The sequence below is a fragment of the Enhydra lutris genome, unplaced genomic scaffold, assembly GCF_002288905.1.
Source record: "Enhydra lutris kenyoni isolate GAN:26980312 unplaced genomic scaffold, ASM228890v2 scaffoldscaffold72, whole genome shotgun sequence".
Classification (NCBI taxonomy): domain Eukaryota; kingdom Metazoa; phylum Chordata; class Mammalia; order Carnivora; family Mustelidae; genus Enhydra; species Enhydra lutris.
In genome coordinates this window covers 4,892,961-4,915,846 of record NW_019154156.1, presented here as the reverse complement: position 1 = coordinate 4,915,846, position 22,886 = coordinate 4,892,961, and the positions used below count along the sequence as shown (strand labels likewise).

At 35.7% G+C, this 22,886-nt stretch overlaps 1 protein-coding gene across 5 annotated transcripts in view; it reads right to left on the bottom strand.

The window, feature by feature from the left end:
- Positions 1-309: 309 nt before the first annotated feature.
- LOC111159947 (aryl hydrocarbon receptor nuclear translocator like 2) overlaps positions 310-22,886 on the bottom strand; it is a 107,042-nt gene continuing 84,465 nt past the window's right edge. For 3 of the 5 annotated variants that reach the window (XM_022522648.1, XM_022522650.1, XM_022522647.1), the window contains 8 exons: positions 21,533-21,773; positions 21,070-21,176; positions 20,765-20,915; positions 19,764-19,822; positions 18,938-19,046; positions 4,124-4,202; positions 2,185-2,293; positions 310-834 (listed from right to left, as the gene is read on the bottom strand). In XM_022522648.1, coding sequence (XP_022378356.1) covers positions 698-834; positions 2,185-2,293; positions 4,124-4,202; positions 18,938-19,046; positions 19,764-19,822; positions 20,765-20,915; positions 21,070-21,176; positions 21,533-21,773 — 992 coding nt within the window. In that variant the 3' untranslated portion in view covers positions 310-697. Of the gene's footprint in view, positions 835-2,184; positions 2,294-4,123; positions 4,203-18,937; positions 19,047-19,763; positions 19,823-20,764; positions 20,916-21,069; positions 21,177-21,532; positions 21,774-22,886 lie in introns of those variants that run through there. The other 2 variants (XM_022522649.1, XM_022522652.1) reach the window with 2 other exon arrangements.

Below are 22,886 nucleotides of genomic sequence, written 5' to 3'. Positions count from 1 at the left end.
CCAACTGAAAATCACTTAACTTTTTTTTTTTTTTCCTGAGTTTTAAATAAATTCTCTCACTTAAAGCCCATCTTAAGTGCTTGACCAAGCATAACTATCCTGGTTATGTGTGCCCAAGTTTACAATGACTGAACATAGTATTCACTGCAATTATGACTACCAATTGTACCCTCTCTTTAGGTGTTCAAGGGCTCAGAGTTTTCTTAAAGTGTGTAAGCCTTATCCTCAATTCAGGAAATATACAAGAAATGGAGATGTTCCAACTTCTATAAATCTACTAGTATAAGTCCATTATAAATTAATCTTAGACACAGGAAAATGTCAATATATTAAATTCCCCACACTCAAAAACTACAACAGAAAATAAAAACAAAACCAAAACAAGATGTATGTGATATTCTTGATGAGAAATATTTTAACAAAAAGATAGCAATTAGTGGGTATTAAGCCATGTCACTGAGAAAAGGGATCTGTCTGTAGGAAACTCTGAGCCATTCTTGGTGAAGGGAAACATCACATTTCCCCATACTGCCGTGGAAGTAAGGTGCACATCTATAACAATTGGTAGACTATTAATAGGAATAAAAGATAAAAACAGTACCAAGACAGTACAGAAGATTATATAGTTTGTTTTTTTTTTTTTTGTCAATGAAATGCTTTAACACATTCCTAATTTGTAAGAATTAAGAATCAAATGCTAGAGTGTCCAGTGGATGTCACCGAGGTCCCCGGGGTCTCCCAGGCCCCCCTCTGCTTCACAGTAATTCATGAAGGCAGCCATGGCTGTGTCATCATGGTCACACAGGGCATCAAAATCCAGCTGGGCACTGTCACCTATCAAATTAAAATACAGACCTGTGTAAGTACATTTGAAGATTAAAAGATGAATATCATTAAGAATGGCAAAGCGAGCAAAAAGAGAGAAAGCAAGAAACAGAGTCCTAATTACAGAGAACAAACTGATGGTAATCAGAGGGGAGGGGGGCAGGTGTATGGGAGAGACAGGTGATGGGGATGAAGGAGGACAGTTGTGATGAATGCCCAGTATTGTACAATGCTGATGAGTCACTATATTGTACACCTGAAACTAATATTACACTGTATGTTAGCTAACTGGAATTAAAATAAAAAAACTAAAAATTGCAAAGCGAGGCTAGAATAATATACAGTGAAATTTTGAAGACAAAGCATAGGCCTTATATTGCAGAAGGCTGATATATTTTTAAATGGGTCACCTATTATGTAACCATGTACTATCAGAGAAATTGCAGAGAACTCATTTGATGCACATAAATGAGGTGATCTATGAGTTTTCAAATAGAAAATAACAGCGCTAAAAGGTACTGACTCTAGACCATTGGAAGCTAGGGGCCAGTGTTTATGCATGTGTCCACATAGAGCCTGGAAGGATAAACTTAACTTTAATCTGCCTTGTGAAAATACTGTACATCTTTAATCTGAAAGAGAAGGCTGACACAAAAGCATCCTCTTCCAAACATCTGAAAGATCCTATAAAAGGGGAAATAGCCAGATTTTTTTATTGAAGAAGGAAATAAGAAGAAACCATAGAAACAAGATTTAAGTTAGAGATAAGAAAGAGGATCTAGAAATTATGAGTTAACATACAGCTACATTTAGCCAAAGTTCTCTAGAAATCTTTCAAAGTACAATAGAATTTGAGATGATTAATGTGGTTCTCTGTGAAGCTGAAATCCAGTTTCTTTCAAGTTCTTTGATTCTCTTTGACATACATTTCCAGTAGATCAATGTTAGTTATGGATAGTATAAACCTGTGTCACTTCAATTTACTTGGTTTGAGTCTACATAAACATAGTTAAAATGAATAATTAGATCTTAAACACTTTGTGATTGGTACATTTAAAAGTGCTTATTCTTGGAAGTGGGCATTTTTTCCCCTAAATAGAAGTACCTTAGTTTTATTTAGATAGTATGTATTAACAATACCCATAACTAATTCCTTTGATAATGGGATTTTTAATGACAGATACATTCAGTAGCAACCACCTTGAAGTCGAGTATGATCATTGTATTTAGGGTTTTGAATGGAAAAATCTTAGTTTTAAAAGTCTTTGCTCCTTTAGAGCTCTCCTACATCTGAAAATATCATGATGAAGAAAGTGTTTGGAAAACTAAAATGGCGGGCAATTGCCAAAGAAATCTTACCAAGGAGTGGCTCGTGACTGTGGGGAGGATCAGCACTCTGGTTTTGTCTTGTAGCCTCTGGCTTCCCCACTTCAGAAGGATTTAGTGGAATTGACTCCTTTTTTGAAATCTGAAAAGAAAGAATAATAAATAGTAAGGTTCCTACTTGAATGAAATGAAACTCTCTTAGCAATGATCAGATGTAGGCCTGCCTCATCCGTATGGCCGCTTGCATTCACTGAGGACTGTGTGCCAGGCACCCCCAGGCATTTCATGTTTCAAACATCATGAGGTCAGGGATCTGAGGGCTAAAGAGGCTAATAGCTTGCCCAAGTGTTGAGGCCATTATTCTAACCGATCCACCTAATGGCAAAGTCCACATTGTTTGTAACAGTAACTGAATGTACATATTATACGGATTGAGGATTTTGGATTGAGGAGGAAGAGCTATTTGTTTTTAAGAAAAATGATGGTAAAACTATCTCACATGAAACTACAATGGAAAATAGTGGTTTGGAGTGGAAGTGGATTAAATTAAAGGCTTCTACCAAAAAGTTATCATACTATTACACAGTTACAGGTCTAACAATTTCAGTAGTTGATGTAGCTCATCAACATACATCATTTACCAATATAATATTACTGATAGCTTATTAGCCTGGCAATTGCCCACTGATCACATCCCCTTTTCTCTTTTGCTAAAGTAACCACGATCTCGAGTTTTAGGTTAGGTAAATAATTTTCTTTTTGCTTTTATAATTTTAGCATCTATATAAATTCCTGTAAGCAATGTATGGTGTCTTAAACATTATGTTGAACACTAAATAAATGCAATAATGCTTGGTGGAAAAAAGGTACATCATTTACCTATGTTGTCTTATTAAGTTGATGAACTTGATCTATAAAATGTCTACCTAAGGTACACTACTTGGAGATTATGTTGGAATGACTTAACCCCCTTCTTCTACCCTATTGTCTGGCACAAAATAGCTACTTAATAAACATTGGCTAAATGTATGAGCAAAAGGTAAATACTAGACCAAAAGACCCATGACATTTGTATAAAAACATTTTTTTTTAAAAGATTTTATTTACTTATTTGAGAGAGAGACAGCATGAGAAGGGGGAGAGGCAGAGGGAGAAGACAACTCCCTGCTGAGCAGGGAGCCCGATACGGGACTCAATTCTGGGACTCCAGGAACATGACCTGAGCAGAAGGCAGTTGCTCAACCAACTGAGCCACCCAGGCCCCCTGTATAAAGACATTTTTTTTTTTATTTCCTATTTGGCCTGATCAGATTTAATTTCTCTTTTCTTCTACTTTAGTTTTAAATACCACTTTGTTTATAGACCTACTTTAGATCTTTTTGTTTTCTGGGATCCATTAGAATTAAATTGTATGTCACTCTTCCAGATATTTACCACTATGTTTAGTCAATTTTATATATGCAACAATGTTTTTTGAATAGCGAGTATTTGTTTAACTGAATTAAACAGTATGTAATACTCATAGTGTATAGTATTAAAATTTTTTTCCAGACCATAAGGAGTACATTTAATCCACTGAATTGGAACCCATTACAATAATATCCTAGCTACCATTTATTGAGCGCATACTATGTACCAGGCACTGTTAAGTTTTTGCTTGTTTTTGTATCAAATCACTTACTTCACACATCACTCTAAGAGTTTGGTGCTATTACTGTCCCTGTTTCACAGAAGAGGAAAGAGAGGCACAGAGTTTAAATAACAAGCATGAGGTTACCCAGCAGTAGGTGTCTGAGTCACAACATGGACCCACATAACACGTGTCCAGCAACTTTGCGGTCAACCACTAGTCTATATTCCCTCTTAACAACATGAAAAGAGTTCATTTTTTTATGAGGGCATCTTTTATCAAATAATTAAGAAGAAACAAATTTTACCCACTTATTTCATGAATATTACTTATTCTACTTACTTTCCTGCAGTTGATAGCATGAGAATCTTTCATTAAATTTGTTGGACTTGAGTCATCAAGGGAGGAAGAAGACTGTAACCTTCAAAAAGTGACACATAAACATTTTCTTTATATATATGGTACTTTTGTCTTTAAATGCATAATCTGATAAAGTACAGTGAAAAACAGGAGATTGAATGTCATGACAGTTTTCTCAAGTAGACTACTAACTCTTTCAGTACCATACTTAATTTTTACTATGGACTGCTGAAAAACACCATGTGGTAAATTGAAACATAAAACTCTGAGGTAAGAGCTCTTAGGTAAATCATGTTGCCTGTCTTAATACAGCATGTGGTAAAGTGATGGAATAATAAATAACCATTCAAAATAGGCATTCACATTAAGAATCCATTCCTTCCCGGTTCCTTAATAACAACAGAACTGAGAATAAAGAAAGCTTTCCTAATATCCTGTAACCTATTTAAGTGAAAAAGGTTATGTTTTTATTATAAGTCATGCCCAGGTACAAAATCAGTGAAACCCAAAACAATATAAACAAAATCCTATGCTTTAATCATAAATCTCTTCAAGACTTAATATGACAGTATTAGTGTCTTCAGTACATTAACAGTATCCTATAAAGACAAATACCATAGGGTTCACTCATGAGGTACTTAGAGTAGTCCAATTCATAGAGACAAAGTAAAATGGTGAATGTCAGGGGTTAAGGGGAGAGGGAAATGGGAATCATTTTCTAATGGGAGTTTTGCAAGGTGAAGGAAGTTGTAGAGATGGACAGTGGTGGTGGTTGCCCAGGAGTATTTAATGCTACTGAACTGTCTATTAAAAATGGGGAAAATACTCAACTTTGATTATATATTTTACCACAGTTAAATAAAATGTCCTTCACTGATACAATGTTTTTCATTACTTAAGTCACTTAGTTGTAAAACCTTAAATCTGGAAGGAAACCGAATCCTATAGTGAAAATTAGTATAGGATTAAAGACTAAGACTGTATAAACCATACACTCGAGCATTTAAAAATTCATTATATGCTACTGTCAGTTTTATATATTGAATGTTGTCAAGAAATTTATGATCAAAGTGTATGAGGGGTTAATGCATATCCTTGTACATATGATTTATCGTACTTTCAATATATAGCATGTTGCAAAGTATATAGCATGTTGCAAGTATTCAGTATTGAATAAATTTGGGCAGACAGCAGTCACAAGACAAATGTCTCAGGGATTTTCTTCACTGTAAAGTTTTTAATGTGAAAACTTAAAAAATTTGGACTTACAAAGAGGTAGAAAGTAAAAAATTTCTTCCCTCTTCTACATCTCCCACCCTCCAACACCTAGTTGTATCTATGAGAAGAAACTAGTCTGAACAACTTTCTGTATTGTCATATGTTGTGGAGTTTAAGGTCCTTTCTTTACAATTCCAAAACCAAAATGCCTTGGATTTTCCATAATTCATGTGGCAGCAAAATCAGAATTAATCTGAACTCAGCATAATTTGAAATGATGAGGCTAATGTTTTATCCTACTTTGCCCTGCTAGTATTTACAATTCTCTCCAGAAATCTTAGAACTTTTATTATGGAAAACTTCAAAAACTTCAAAAAGATATAAAAGTAGATAATAAAATAATAAAATATAATAAAATATCCACCAAACAGCTTCAATAATTCTTTTCTAAATCTTATTTAATGCATTTACCCCAAACTCTTCCCCTCTCTTCCCATGTTTTATCATTTAATCTGTAAATACTTCTCAAAGCATAAATAACAATTTAATTGATTATGGGTGCTTCCCATAATGTAACTAATTGCTCTCTTTAAAAAACTTAAATTCCAGAACAAGATCTTTCTAAAATCCAAAGACATTCTAGGTTCGAGGACTATCTGGTCTCAAGGGTTTTAGATGAGCAATTATGAGCTTGTATATACACATATTCATATATATAAACATGTATCTTGGGGCACCTCGGTGGTCCAGATGGTTAAGGTTCTGCCTTTGGCTCAGGTCATGATCTCCAGATACTGGGATCAAGCTCCACATCAGGCTCCCAGCTCGGCAAGGAGTCTGCTTCTTTCTCTCCCTCTGCCTCTCTCCCTGCTTGTGCTCGTTCTCTCTCAGATGAATAAACAAAATCTTTAAAAATCTTTTTTCTTATACAAGTGAGTTATTGTATTTTTTTTTGTTCTTTTCCTGTACTTTCTATTAACCATATATTTTAAAGACCATTCCATATTAGTATAAATAGACCTAACTCTTAATAGTTGCACAGTACTCCATCGTATGGGTATGCCATAACAAGTTGTAAATATTTAAATCACTACTATAAACAAGCATACAATGAATGGTCTTATTCATAGACTTTTGCACAGTTGTGTAAGAATATTTGCTCCTGGAGTAGAATTTCTGAGTCTAAGACCATATTCATTTACATTTTTATGAGTATCGTCAAATTGCCCTCCAGAGTTATTACATTAGTTTATTTCCTACAGTTTATGGGTTACTGTTCACTCACGCTGTCACTCACCAATATTGTTATCAAACTTTCAAATCTTTGACAATCTTATAAATGAAAAAAGTATCACCTTATGGTTTGATTTTGTATATACAGTTGACCCCTGACCAACAGGGTTTGAACTGCATGAGTCCGCTTATACATGAATTGTCTTTGATAAATACAGTACTGTAAATATATTTTTGCTTATGATTTTATCCTTTTTTTTTTTTACATCAAAGTTTAGTTGTCACACAATGTTATACTAGTCTCAGGCATACAGCATAGTGATTCAACAACTCTATGCTGTGCTCACCACAACTGTAACTACCATCTGTCACCGTACAATGTTGTTATAATACAATTGTCTATATTCCCTATGCTCTACCTTTTATCCTTATTCATTCTAAAACTGGAAGCTTGCACCCCAACTCCCCTTCACCCATTTTGCCCATCCCACCACATTCCTCCCCTCTGGTGACCATCAGTTCTCTGTATTTATGGGTCTGTTTCTGCTTTTTGTTTGTTCGTTTGTTTTTTAGACTCCACATGTAAGTGAAATCCTACAGTGTTTGTTTTTTTCTGTCAGACTTACTTCATTTAGTATAATACCCTCTAGGTCTCTGATGTTGTAAATGGCAAGATCACATTCATTTTTTATGGCTAATATTCCTGTGTGTGTGTGTGTGTGTGTGTGTGTGTGTATGTACACACCACTTCTTACTAATAATTGCACCTCTGACAAATCTCATTGATCAGGATACTCTACTATATAAACACTATTATAACACTTCTTTATCCATTCATCTATCAATGGACACTTACATTGCTTCCATATCCTGGCTATTATTATTAATGCTGCAATAAACATAGGGGTGCACATATCCTTTCAAATTAGTTTACATTTTCTTTGGGTAATTACCCAGCAATGGAATTAACAGATATATGGGTATATCTATTTTTAAATATTTTATTTATTTGAGAGAGTGTGTGGGTGCAAGTGGGGGGAGGGACAGAGAGAGAATCTCAAGCAGACTGCACTGAGCATGGAGTCCAATGGAAGATTAATCTTATGACTCCTGAGATCATGGCCCTTTGCTGAGACTAAGAGTCAGACACTTAACTGACTGAGCCACCCAGATGTCCCAGTATTTTTATTTTTAATTTTTTGAAGAACCTCTATACTGTTTTCCACAATGGCTGCACCAATTTACATGCCTACCAACTGTGCACGTGGGTTCCTTTTTCTCCACATTCTCCCCAACATTTGCTAGTTCTTGTCTTTTGATTTTAGCCATTCTGACAGGTGTGAAGTGGTCTCTCTTTGTGGTTTTGATTTGTATTTCCTTGATGATTAGTGATGTTGAGCATCTTTACATGTTCTATTGGCCATTGGTATGTGTTCTTTGGAGAATGTGTGTTCAGATCCTCTGCCCATTTTTAAATTGAGTTGTTTAGGGTCTTTGTAGTTTTAAGTTGTATACATTCTTTATCTTGAATATTAACCCCTTATGAGATATATCATTTGCAAATATCTTCTCCTATTCAGTAGATTGCCTTTTAGTTTCATTGATGCTTTTCTTTGCCATGTAAAACCTTTTATTTTGATGTAGTCTCAGTAGTTTATTTTTTAAGATTTTATTTATTTACTTGACAGAAAGAAGGAGCACAAATAGGCAGAGCAGCAGGCACAGGAAGAGAGAGATGCAGTCTCCCTGCTCAGCAGGGAGCCCAATGCAGGGCTCAGTCCCAGGACCCTGGAATCATGACCTGAGCTGAAGGCAGATGTTTAATGGACTGAGCCACCCAGGCACCCCTCTCCACACCTAGTAGCTTATTTTTGTTTTTGTTTCCCTTACCTTAGAAGACAGCTAGAAAAATGTTGCTAAGGTCAATGTCTAAGAGATTACTGCCTATGTTTTTTTGTTTGTTTTGTTTTTTAGAAATTTTATGGTTTATTTTTGTGTATGGTGTAAGAAAGTGGTCCAATCTTTTTTTTTTTTTTTTTTTTAAGATTTTCTTTATTTGAGAGAGAGAGCAAGAACACAAGTGGGGTGAAGGGCAGAGGGAGCAGCAGACACCCCGCTGAGCAGGGAGCCTGATGCAGGGCTCAGGCCCAGGATTCCAGGATCATGACTTGAGCCAAAGGCAGATGCTTGACTGACTGAGCCACCCAGGCATCCCGGAAGTGGTCCAATCTTGTTCTTTTCCATGTACCCATCCAGTTTTCCCAGCACTGTTGATTAAAGAGACTGTCTTTTCCCATTGTTTATTCTTCCCTCCTTTGTCATAGATTAATTGACCATATAATCATGGGTTTATTTCTGGGTGCTCTATTCTGTTGATCTATATGTCTATATTTGTGCCAGTACCACACTGTTTTGAATATAGATTTATAGTATATCTTGAAATTTGATATTATGATACTTCCATCTTTGTTCTTCTTAAGATTGCTGTGGCTATTTGGGATCTTTTGTGGTTTCATACGAATTTTAGGATTTTTGCTCTGTGAAAAATGCTATTGGTATTTTAATAGGGATTGTATTGAATCTGTAGATTGCTTTGCATACTATGGACATTTTAATATTCTACCAATCCATGAGCATGGTATGTTTTTCTATTTGTTTGTGTCATTCGATTTCTTCCATCAATATTTTGTACTTTTCGAGGTACAGAACTTTCATCTCCTTAGTTAAGCTTATTCCTAGGTATTTCATTCTTTTTAGTGTAATTAGAAATGGAATGGTGTGTGGAATTCTCTTTCTGCTATTTTGTTACTAGGATATAGAAAAAACAGATTTCTGTATATTGATTTTTGTATCCTGCAACTTACTGAAACCATTTATTCTAACAGTTTTTAGTGTTTTCTATGTGTAGTACCATGTCATCTGCAAAAAGTAACTCTTTTACTTCTTCCTTAGCAGTTTGGATGACTTTTATTCTTTTTCTTGTCTGATAGCTGTGGTTAGGACTCCCAGTACTACAATGAATAAAAGTGGTGAGGGGTATGTGCTTGTTCTGGATCTTAGAGGAAAAGCTCCTGATTTTTCACCATTAAGTATGATGTCAGCTCTGGGTTTTTTGTATATGGCTTTTATTTATGTTGAGATATGTACCCTCTAAGCCCATGTTGCTGAGTTTTATGCATCAATAGATTTTGAATTTTGTCAAGTGCTTTTTCTGTGTCTATTAAGATGATCATATGATTTCTATATTTTGTTATTGTGGTGTATCAAGTTCATCAACTTGCAAATATTGAACCATCCCTGCATCCCTGGAATAAATCCCACTTGATCAGGTTCAATGGTCCTTTTTTTTTTTTTTTTTTTTTAAGGATTTTTTTTTATTTATTTCAGAGAGAAAGAGACACACACAGCGAGAGAGGGAGTACAAGCAGGGGAAATGGGGAAGAGAGAAGCAGGCTTCCCGTCGAGCAGGGAGCCCGATGTGGGGCTCGATCCCAGAACTCTGGGATCATGACCTGAGCGGAAGGCAGACACTTAACGACTGGGCCACCCAGGCGCCCCTCAATGGTCCTTTTAATATGTTGTTGAATATGGTTTGCTAATTCTTTTCTGAAGATTTTTGCATCTATGTTCATCACAGATATTGGCATATAGGTTTTTTTTTTTTTTTTGTGGTGGTGGTAGTGGCATCTTTGTCTTATTTTGGTATGAGAGTAGTGCTGGCTTCATAGAATAAACTTGGAAACATTCTTTTCTATTTTTTGGAATACCTTGAGGGAAATAGGTATCAACACTTCTTTAAACATTTGGTAGAATTCACCTGTGAATCCATCTCCTGAACTTTTGTTTGTTGGGATTTTGTTGATCACTGATTCCATTTCATTACTAGTAATGGATCTGCTCAGATTTTCTATTTCTTCCTGATTCATTTTGTAAGATTGTATGTTTCTAGGCATTTACCTGTTTCTTCTAGGTTATTCAATATTTTTGCATATAATTTTTCACAGTTGTTTCTTATAATCCTTTGTAGTGTAGGTTGCAACTTCTCTTTAATTTCTGATTTTGAGTCTCCTCTTTTTTCCTGATGAGTCTGGCTAAAGGTTTATCAGTTTTGTTTATCTTTCTAAAGAATCAACTCTTAGTTTCATTGATCTTTTAATTGATTTCTTTAGTCTCTCTTTCATTTATTTCCACACTGGTCTTTATTATTTCCTTCCTTCTACTAACTTTGGATTTTGTCCTTTTTTTAGTTCCTTTACTTGAAAGCTTACATTGTTTGAGACTTTTCATGTTTCTTGAAAAAGGCCTATATCATTTCCTTCTTAGAAGTGCTTTTGCTTAAAAAAAAAAAAGAAAAAAAAAGTGCTTTTGCTGTGGCCCAAAGATTTTGAACTGTAGTTTTTCTATTTTCTATTGTTTCCAGGGTTTTTAAAAAATTTCTTCTTTGAGAAGAAGTCAAACTATCACTCTTCGCAGATGATATGATACTATATGTGGAAAACCCAAAAACTCCACTCCAAAACTGCTAGAACTTGTACAGGAATTCAGTAAAGTGTCAGGATATAAAATCATGCACAGAAATCAGTTGCATTTCTCTACACCAACAACAAGACAGAAGAAAGAGAAATTAAGGAGTCAATCCCATTTACAATTGCACCCAAAACTATAAGATACCTAGGAATAAACCTAACCAAAGAGACTAAGAATCTATACACAGAAAACTATAAAGTACTCATGAAAGAAATTGAGGAAGACACAAAGAAATGGAAAAATGTTCCATGCTCCTGGATTGGAAGAATAAATATTGTGAAAATGTCTATGCTACCTAAAGCAATCTATACATTTAATGCAATTCCTATCAAAAGTACCATCCATTTTTTTCCAAGAAATGGAACAAAGAATCCTAAAATTTATATGGAACCAGAAAAGACCTCGAATAGCCAAAGCAATATTGAAAAAGAAAGCCAAAGTCGGTGCATCACAATTCCGGACTTCAAGCTCTATTACAAAGCTGTCATCATCAAGACAGCATGGTACTGGCACAAAAACAGACACATAGATCCATGGAACAGAATAGAGAGCCCAGAAATAGACCCTCAACTCTATGGTCAACTCATCTTCGACAAAGCAGGAAAGAATGTCCAATGGAAAAAAGACAGCCTCTTCAACAAATGGTGTTGGGAAAATTGGACAGCTACATGCAGAAAAATGAAATTGGATCATTTCCTTACACCACACATGAAAATAGACTCAAAATGGATCAAGGACCTCAATGTGAGAAAGGAATCCATCAAAATCCTTGAGGAGAACACAGGCAGCAACCTCTTCGACCTCAACCGCAGCAACATCTTCCTAGGAACATCCCCAAAGGCAAGGGAAGCAAGGGCAAAAATGAACTATTGGGATTTTATCAAGATCAAAAGCTTTTGCACAGCAAAGGAAACAGTTAACAAAACCAAAAGACAACTGACAGAATGGGAGAAGATATTTGCAAATGACATATCAGATAAAGGGCTAGTGTCCAAAATCTATAAAGAACTTAGCAAACTCAACACCCAAAGAACAAATAATCCAATCAAGAAATGGGCAGAAGACATGAACAGACAATTTTGCAAAGAAGACATCCAGATAGCCAACAGACACATGAAAAAGTGCTCCATATCACTCGGCATCAGGGAAATACAAATCAAAACCACAATGAGATATCACCTCACACCAGTCAGAATGGCTAAAATTAACAAGTCAGGAAATGACAGATGCTGGCGAGGATGCGGAGAAAGGGGAACCCTCCCACACTGTTGGTGGGAATGCAAGCTGGTGCAACCACTCTGGAAAACAGCATGGAGGTTCCTCAAAATGTTGAAAATAGAACTACCCTATGACCCAGCAATTGCACTGCTGGGTATTTACCCTAAAGATACAAACGTAGTGATCCGAAGGGGCACGTGCACCCGAATGTTTATAGCAGCAATGTCTACAATAGCCAAACTGTGGAAAGAACCTAGATGTCCATCAACAGACGAATGGATAAAGAAGATGTGGTATATATACACAATGGAATACTATGCAGCCATCAAAAGAAATGAAATCTTGCCATTTGTGATGACGTGGATGGAACTAGAGGGTATCATGCTTAGCGAAATAAGTCAATTGGAGAAAGACAACTATCATATGATCTCCCTGATATGAGGGAGAGGAGATGCAACATGGGGGGTTAAGGGGGTAGGAGAAGAGTAAATGAAACAAGATGGGATTGGGAGGGAGACAAACCATAAGTGACTCTTAATCTCACAAAACTAACTGAGGGTTAATGGGGGGAGGGGAGTTGGGAGGGAGGGGTGGGATTATGGACATTGGGGAGGGTATGTGCTATGGTGAGTGCTGTGAAGTGTGTAAAACTGGCGATTCACAGACCTGTACCCCTGGGGATAAAAATATATGTTTATAAAAAATAAAATTAAAAATAAAAAAAGAAGATGTGGTATATATACACAATGGAATACTATGCAGCCATCAAAAGAAATGAAATCTTGCCATTTGTGATGACGTGGATGGAACTAGAGGGTATCATGCTTAGCGAAATAAGTCAATTGGAGAAAGACAACTATCATATGATCTCCCTGATATGAGGGAGAGGAGATGCAACATGGAGGGTTAAGGGGGTAGGAGAAGAGTAAATGAAACAAGATGGGATTGGGAGAGAGACAAACCATAAGTGACTCTTAATCTCACAAAACAAACTGAGGGTTGATGGGGGGAGGGGATTTGGGGGGGGTTATGGACATTGGGGAGGGTATGTGCTATGGTGAGTGCTGTGAAGTATGTAAACCTGGCGATTCACAGACCTGTACCCCTGGGGATAAAAATATATGTTTATAAAAAATAAAAAAAATGGGAAAAAAAAATTTCTTCTTTGATTTTTTCATTGACTCCATGGTGGTTTAGCACGTAGTGTAGCCTCCAGAGTTTGTGTTTTTTCCAGGGTTTTGTTTTATTTTGTTTTTGTAATTGATATCTAGTTTCATATTGTTGTAGTGAGAAAAGATGCTTGATATAATTTTAGTTTCTTTAAATTTATTGAGACTTCTTGTGTGGATAAGCATGTGATCTATCCTTGAGAAGGTTCCCTGTGCATCTAAAAGGAATGTGTATCCTGCTATTTGGTGATGAAATGATCTGTATATATTTCTTTATGTCCATCTGGCCTAATGTGTCATTCAGAGTGACTGTTTCCTCATTGATTTTCTGTCTTGATGGTCTATCCATTGATATGAGTGGAGTGTTAATATTCCCTATTATTTTATTACTGTCAATGTCCCCCTTTATGTCTGTTAATATTTTCTTTATATATTCAGGTACTCCTATGTTGAATGCATAGATATTTAAAATTATTATGTCCTCTTCTTGGGTTGATCCCTTTATTAATACATAATACCTTTCTTTGTCTGTTGCTATAGTCCTTGTTTTAAAGTCTGTTTTGTCTACAAGTATTGCTACCCCAGCTTTTATTCTCTGCCTCCAGTTGCATGATGTATCTTTCTCCACCCTTCGCTTTCAGTTTGTATGTGTCTTTATCTCTGAAGTGAGTTTCCTGCAGGCAGCATATAGGTAGGTCTAAATTTTTTTAATCTATTGAGTCACCCTATGTCTTTTGATTGGAACGTGTAGCTCATTTACATTTAAAGTAATTATGGATATCTATGTACTTACTGCCATTTTGTTCACTTATTTCTGGTTGTTGTAGTTCTTTGTTCCATTTTTCTCTTGCTCCCTTCCCCTGTAATTTGATGGCTTTCTTTAGTGTTAAACTTGGATTCCTTTCTCTTAATTTTTTCCATATCTTTTATGCATTTTTGGCTTGTGGTTACCATGAGTTTCATATATAACATCCAAAGTATATAGCAGTCTGTATTCAGTTGATGGTCTCCTAAGTTCGACAGCCCAAAGGCACTACATTGTTACTCCCCCCTTCACATGTTATGTATATGACAGCATATTTTACATCTTTTAATTCTGTATATCCCTTGACTAATTTTTGTTGATATAATTGATTTTACCACTTTCGTTTTTTAACCATCATACTAGCTTTATAAGTATAAGGTTGACCTACTATCTTTACTGTGTATATTTTTTAATCAGTGGAATTTTTTCCTTTTGTAATTTTCTTATGGCCTTTTCTGATTAAAGAATTCTCTTTAAAATTTCATGTAAGGTCAGTTTAGTGGAGGTGAAATCTTTTAACTTGTGTTTGGGAAACTCTTTACCTCTCCTTAATTTTTTTTTAAAGGATTTTATCATTTATTTGACACAGAGAAAGAGAGTGATCACAAGCAGGGGGAGTGGCAGGGGGAAAGGGAGAAGCAGGCTCCTGGCCAAGCAGGGAGCCTAATGCAGGGCTCAATCCCAGGACCCCAAGATCACAACCTGAGCTGAAGGCAGATGCTTAACAACTGAGCCACCCAAGTGCCCCTACCTCTCCTTAATTCCTTTTTTTTTTTTTTTAATTTCTTTTCAGCGTAACAGTATTCATTGTTTTTGCACCACACCCAGTGCTCCATGCAATACGTGCCCTCTCTAATACCCACCACCTTGTTCCCCCAACCTCCTCCCCCCCTTATTTCTTAATGATAATCTTGGTGGGTGAAATATTCTTAGTTGTATGTTTTTTTTCCTTTCAACATTTGAACATATCATTTGGCAAACATTTGAACATATCATTTGGCCTGCAAATTTTCTGCTAAAAAATCAGCTGTTAGCCTTATGGAGTTTCCTTTATATATTTCTAGTTGCTTCTCTTTTCCTGCTTTTAAAATCTTTCTTAATAATTTAAATATCAAAAACTGTCATGGTGTGGACTTCTTGGGTTTATCTTGTTATCTGTTACCTTCCCCAGGTTAGGGAACTTTTTAGCAATATTCCTCAAATAAGTTTTCTGCCCTCTTCTCCCTCTTCTCCTTCAGAGATCCTTATGATGCAAATGTTTGTTCACTTGATGTTGTCCAAGAGATCCCTTAACCTGTTCTCATTTAAAATTTTTTTTCTTTCTGCTATTTAGCTTGGATGCTCTCCATTACCTTGTCTTCAAAATTAGTGATACATTCCTCTGCATATGCTAATTTATTATTGATTCCCTGTATTTTATTTTTCATTTCTGTCATTGTATTCTTTAATTCTGATTATTTTAATATTTTCTATTAATTTGTTAAACTTCTCACTAAGTTTATCCACTCTTCTTTCTAGTCCAGTGAGCATCTTTTTGACCCATTACTTTGAACTCTTTATCAGATAGATTGAGTATCTCCATTTACTTTTTTCCCTACGGTTTTGCCTTGTTGTTTGGTTTGGTGCATATTTCTGTCTTCTCATTTTGACCAACTTACTGTTTTTGTTTCCATGAATTAGGTGGAATAGCTACTTCTAAACCTAAAGGAAGGGGCTTGTGTATGATTGTCCCCTGTGTAGACTAAGAGTCTGGTAATTTTGTTGACTGGATGGATAGAGGTAGGGTTAGTCTGGGTGGGGATCCCAGGGCACTTTGTGCTAGAGCTGTGCTGGTGGGAGAGCTGGAGCTGAAGAGGTCACGGGCCAGCATAGCCCCGGGGCTCTTTGCACTGAGGGTGCCCTGACAGAATAGCAGAGATGAGGGAGTACATGCTTGGGGCTCCTGCCAAAGGGTAGCCTGGCAGAGTGGCTGGAAACAAGGCAGGGCTGGGCCTGAGGGTTCTGGGACACATTCGAAACAGGACACCCTGATAAGGTGTCTGGAGCTAATGCAGCATGAACCACGTGGTCCCAGAATGCTCTGCACCAGAAGTGCCCTAGCAAGTTATGTGGAACTGAAGTGGTTCAGGCCTGGAGTGTTCTGGTACTCTGCATCTGTGTCACTTTTGCAAGACAGCCGAAGCTATACTGAGCTCTGACCAGATGTGTCCTAGTGTCCTACTATATGCTATACTGGGACCACCTTGGTTGGACAGCAGGATTCGTATGGGCTGGGACATGGGGCTCAGTGAAGGAATAGGCCAGCTAGAATGTACATACAGGACCCTGCTCTCATCCACACTCTCAGGGTAGAGGCAGAATATAAACTGTGGCAGCCAGCTCCTCTGACCTGGACAGAGATCCAGCAGCTCCCTTCAGATATTTTGACAGAGTTCCAAGCTGGTTCCTGTATATTCTGTTTGATCTTCTAAACCACGCTTTTTTGTATGTGCCCCATGGTAGACTTATCCGCTCATAATCCCTCAGTACTATTTTTTCCCACTACTACTTACAGTGTCAAGGGTGGGGATTCCCTTTTTCAGTTTGTTACAGTGTCTGTATTTCTCTTACTATTCTTTATGTTGTCTCTATTACTTCACTTGTACAGAAGCTCTTCAGTCAGCCTTTAGTTCTTCAGGAGAAACTGCTCTATAAATAGGTGTAGATTTGGTGTGTCTGTGGCAGAGATGAATTCAGGGTCTTCTTATGTCACCATCTTGGAAGGGAATCTCTTCCTTATGATTTTTCTCAATATTTTCTTTGTCTAGCTTACTTTATTGTAAGAATACAGTATACTATATCTATATCTATATATAGATATAGTAATTACATGCAAAATATGTGTTTACTTACTGCTTATGTTATTGGTAAGACTTCTAGTCAACAGTAGCTTATTAGTAGTTAAATTTTGGGGAAGTTGTAAGTTATATGCAGATTTTTGACTGGGGAGGTAGTTGATATCCCCAATCCCAACATTGTTTAAGGGTCAGCTGTATAGGGGGCCCCTGGGTGGCTCAGTTGGTTAAGCGACTGCCTTTGGCTCACGTCATGATCCTGGAGTCCCAGGACCGAGTCCCACATCAGGCTCCCTGCTTGACAGGGAGTCTGCTTCTCCCTCTGACCCTCCCCCTTCTCATGCTCTCTCTCTCTCATCTTCTCTGTCTCTCAAATAAATAAATAAATTCTTTAAAAAAAAAAAGGGTCAGCTCTATATATTTGTAACTGTGAATGGGGTTGAGCAGTCATTTTCTGTTTTTGTTTGTTTGTTTTGTTTTTAAATTTAGTTGGTTAACATACAGTGCAATATTGGCTTCTGGGGTAGAATTCAGTGATTCATCATTTACATACAACACCCAGTGAGGGTTGAGCAATTGTTGAAGATTCTTGACCATTTATGATTTTTTTCTATTCTATTCTCCAACTTTTTTATTGAGCTGTATTTAAAAATTACTTAATAACTTTATGCTCTATATAAAGTTTAAAATAAGTTAATAAAATTAAAGTTTATTTAGAAAGCTTAAATAGCTTAATAACTATTTCTTATACTATAAAACTTCATATAATAAGATATATTAAGTCCATTTTATCACATGAAACATACATTTTTCACAATTATTCTTTTACCTTTTCATGATGGTTATTGGCTTAAGTTTTGAGTTTTTAATATAATTTATCTACTTTTTTCTTTATGAATTCCAGATTTTGTGTGATGTTTAGAAAGGACTTTCTAAACTAAGATTATAAAAAACTCGTATTTCTGTCCTTGAAATAGTTCTATAGTTTTTAAATTTTACTTTGAACTCTCTGGTTTATCTGAAATTTATTTTAATGTAAAGAATAAAATTGGTGTTCAGCTTTTTTCCCCCAAACAGTTAAATTTATTATAATGCTCATAATTGTTTAATTCATTTCCCCTCACTGATTTGAAATGCCACTTTTACCATATAAAAAATTCCTATATGTGGGATTTTGTTTTTTGTTGGTTGGTTGGTTGGTTTTTTAGTCATTACATTTATTTTAGTCATTACAATAGGGAAATCTTAAATTCCTATATGTGTTTGAGTCTATTTCTGAAATCTATTCTTTCCCATTAATCTATCTGTGGGTTGTGCTGAAATGTTTTAGTGACTGTCACTTTATATTATATTTTAATAACTGTTAGGGTTAACTCATTCTATTACTTTTAGTTTTTAGAATTTTCCTCAATATGGTTAGTATCATTTGTTGGATTCTAAAAAACAAATGCAAGATGCCTTTTTGACAGGATTCACACTGAATTCCTAGATGAGCTTCAAAATATTGAAATCCTTACAGTATTGTCTCCTCCCATTGAAAAACAACAATCCAGAAAGCTATTCAAGTCATCTTTTATGAACCTTTGGAGCATTAACAATTTGTTTTCATAGAGTTCTGGATGCTTCTGAAGTTCATATCTAAATACTTACCTTTTTTGTTGCTACCTTAAAAATGATCTCTTTCATTATCTTATTGAACTAGTTACTGTTTGTATATGGGAAACTTACTGATTTTTGAATATTGGTTTTATAAATACAATAATTCACTTGTGAAAATATTTGAAAACATCACCTCTGGAAATCCAGGACTTCGTTTACAATATCTGTCCCAATACTCCCAGCACCAAGTACTATTCCAGTAGACATTCCAGGCACACTAATACAAGACTGTTTAGAGGATTCTAAAAAATAACAAAAGGAAAAATTCAAATGAAGACTTTAAAAATGTATATATAGCTTTTTTAAAAATATTTTTTATTTCAACTCCAATATACTTCCTATTTCTTTCTTTGAAAGAAATAGTCATGCTTGTATTATAAACATAACTCCTGATGGTTTAAGACGCATATGAAGAATGATAGGAATCAATGATGTAGAATATCATTGAGGGTACAATCATAATCCATAACCCTTGGGTATGGATATTTCCTTCCCTTTTTAATCTCCACACTAAAGTCAGAGCAATACTGCTTCATTTTTTAATATTCCTTAATATTTCTACTTTTATTTATACAAGTAATTTGTTAAAATATTCTCTTGGTGGATAAGCAAGATAAACAAAAACTTCCCCTTACTGCTTTCCATTGATTTAACCAACAGATATGTATTGAGTAACACAAACTATAGGGAACTTCTAGGGATAGATAATGGGTAAAATACCATTCCTACTCTTGAACTCAGTCTAGTGGCAGGCCAGTTGAATAAACAACTAATTGCAAAAAGATGTAAGATTTATAATGGAAGTATGGTCAAAGTACTCTAGAAATTCTGAAGAGGATAACTTAAGCCCTAGAAGTCTTTGCAATTTTATCTTGAAATGTTTTCCTCTCCAAGACAGAAAAAGATGGTAACAATAACAGTCCTAGTAATAAATCTCCATCATTTAAAACTAAGCTTACCTTCCGATGATTGAGAGCTACAAGGGAGTAATGACACTTCTTTCATCTCATTATGTCCCCTAGAATTAAGAAACATTATAGGTAATTTTTTTTTTTAAGTGAAGGAAATTTTTAAAGCCACTACATTATAACTCTGTGTACTTATCAATTCTTGGCCTTTTTGTTTTATATATATACACATTGTTAATGTCACAACCAGGGATCAAGGCACTGATGTGCTAAATACCAGGGCATTTACCCAATGCCCTATTACCCTGTGAATTACACTTTCTCACGGTTACAAACTCTCAGTTTGTATATTAATGATAAGCAGGCAAGGATTATCCGAATGAATAACAGGGGATACTGCTAGAGATACCAAGCTTTGGGGGCCTTTTTAAAAAACTATAGTAGATCAGGAAATAGGATTGGTTTGCTGCAACCTTACAACAATTACAAAGAAAAATCTTACAGAAAGATAATACTTAGAATGGGCTCTGTTAGTTTATTAAGCAAATCAGGAAAAGTTAGCTGTTCTTCCAGGCTGGCTGACACAGCCACAGCCGGGCTTGGCAAGTAATCCTTAGGCTGGATTTCTGCTTCTCCCTCAGCCAAATACTCCCACACAATACATCACATGTGGTACTTCAGGCTCAGAAGATGTGCATGCAAAAATGACATGCGGGACAAAATGATTTCTTACAATGATCTACAGTTTTAAGTTACAGCTACATCATTTTGTGACAGGACAAGACAAGGGCATGAAGGACAAGAAGAAAGAGCTTGAGTGAATGCATTTACTGTCACCTTTTATACCAATCAAAAAGACAGTTATTACAAAAGGGAATACTTTCAGCTTAATTCTAAGAGGTAACACCAGTGAACAGTGAATGAATTACAAAAAAAATATACCCGTTATAAAGCCAGATGATCATACAACTTTAATGGTTTAGCAAGATGAGAAAAGACACTCATTTGAAGTTAACACAAAGGTCTTGACAACATAAAAAAAAATTACTTACAAAACTAAAGTGTTGACAGACACAATGTATTCCAGTTCTTTGGTCCAAGGATTTGTGAAACTAAACCACTGGCTTTTTAAAGTTACAAAAGAGCCATCTTTCTTTCTGAACTTGTATAAATCTGTAAATATTTTCTCTTTACTCTGCAGAACTTAACAAGAAAGATAATAATCAGCATAACGGGTTACCACGATATAAATCAATCCCCTGAGGATTAATTCAAGTTTCAGATATCACAGAAATGAGAAATGAGTTGAAGCTATAATTAAAAAGTACCCCCCAAAATTAGCCCATTCGATGCATACCTGCCTTGTGCTTGTCAGTCAAATTACTATGGTCATCTTGATGAAAATATTCATAGCAAGAAGTTCCCAAAAGTTCCTGAGGCAGATATCCTAAAATTGCTGTCGCCCTGGTTTTAAAATTGAAAATAAACTTCAGATTGGTGAATGCAATCCCTTCCAGAATACTGTAGGTCCCTATATGGTTGGCATAATAGGAATGTGGACAGGAGGATGAGTAACTGATAAGCATCACTGGGATCCCTTTGGCTGCCCTAGACCCAGACTAGAGGTACAACATAGAATGGACACCCACCCAGTCCAGAGTATGCTCTTCTTCTATTCAATAAAACAGACCATGCTCCGTTGCTGCACCACAGGCCAAAAAATATTATTTCAAGTTTTATCCAGCAGTGCTACTGGGCACATCTTTAATAGTCTTAAGTATCTCATTGAACTCTAATCATTATGGTATATAAATGTTCACCTTTGGTCCACATAGACAAATTTTCCATTCATTGCAAACCGGGTTATAAATTCAGTTGGTTTCACTTTAATCTCTCCACTGTTCTGTGGGACAGTATATGGATGTAATCTCCCAATGGCAACAAGGCAGGTAAAATTACTACAGTCTTTCTTCTTGTCCCTTTCTTCTTCCATTCCAACAATATTTGGAGGCCAGCTTCTCAAGTAACCAGTGCAGTGGATAGTACAGAATTTTCTATGATCTAATTCAAAAGTTTGAAAAAAGAAAATTTGAGTAATTGTGAATCAACTCTTAAATTTCTTTGACATTTATAAGAGTTATAATTGTGCTATAAAGCATTCTTTAAGCATGCTAAAATATGAAAGGGGAAAGGTATTGCATTGAAAAGAAGTCATCAATATCATTTAACAACCTTATTTGTAATGGATTATTTTTCCCCTAAACTAAATTACACATGCTACAATAAAAAAGTTAAAAGATTAATTTAGGTTTCAATAGGCCTAGGGCTTAATATATTTCCAAGCCAGTTTTTTAAAATTACAGTAATTCATATTTGTTAGAAAAATTTAAACTTTAAGTATCCTTGCTTTAAGCCACAAAGATACTATTTTTAGCTTTGTAACTTTTTGGTATAATGCATATCTAAAATTCATAAAGATTCTTGAATTTCTCATGTTAGCACATGAGATATAAATTTGATATAAATTTTACTTTTCAGAAAACTCCCAAGCAATTAACTCATAGGAAAAAGCTTGTCACACAGGCCCAATCAAAATAATGAAAGACTGGAAATAACCCATATGCTCAAATGTCAGGAAATTCTTAAAACAGTGAGATACAACACAGGCATAAAACATTGGAAGTATACAGATTACGGCAATCCACACACACACAAAAGCTGATGTAAGGGTTTAATAGGTTAAAGAGAAGGGGAGAAAAGCTTGGTAAAAATTATGGAAAACCGTGGTTTATGATAAGATTTAGAAAAGATCAGAACATTCATTATTTTAAACCAGCACTATTTGGTAAGACTGTTATTACAACAAATCTTAAAAAAAAAATTGAACAGAAGATGATATGGGCTGTATTACAAGACAGAAACTGGTAGTAGTTATGGCAAACACTTGGAGAACACTTTGTGTGCCGTGTTGTTTTAAGTGCTTTAAATGTTTAATTAATTGATCTTAATAGTCCTGTGAAGTGTTCTTATTATCAGCACCACTGTCTCAGGAAACCGAGAGTTAATGCCAAAGTCATAGCTGCAAGGGTGGAGCTGTGAGTGCTTTGTCTTGGAAGGTGTTCAAACAGGAGTTGTCTGGGTGATGGGGAGGGGGGCAGGGAGGATATAAAAAGT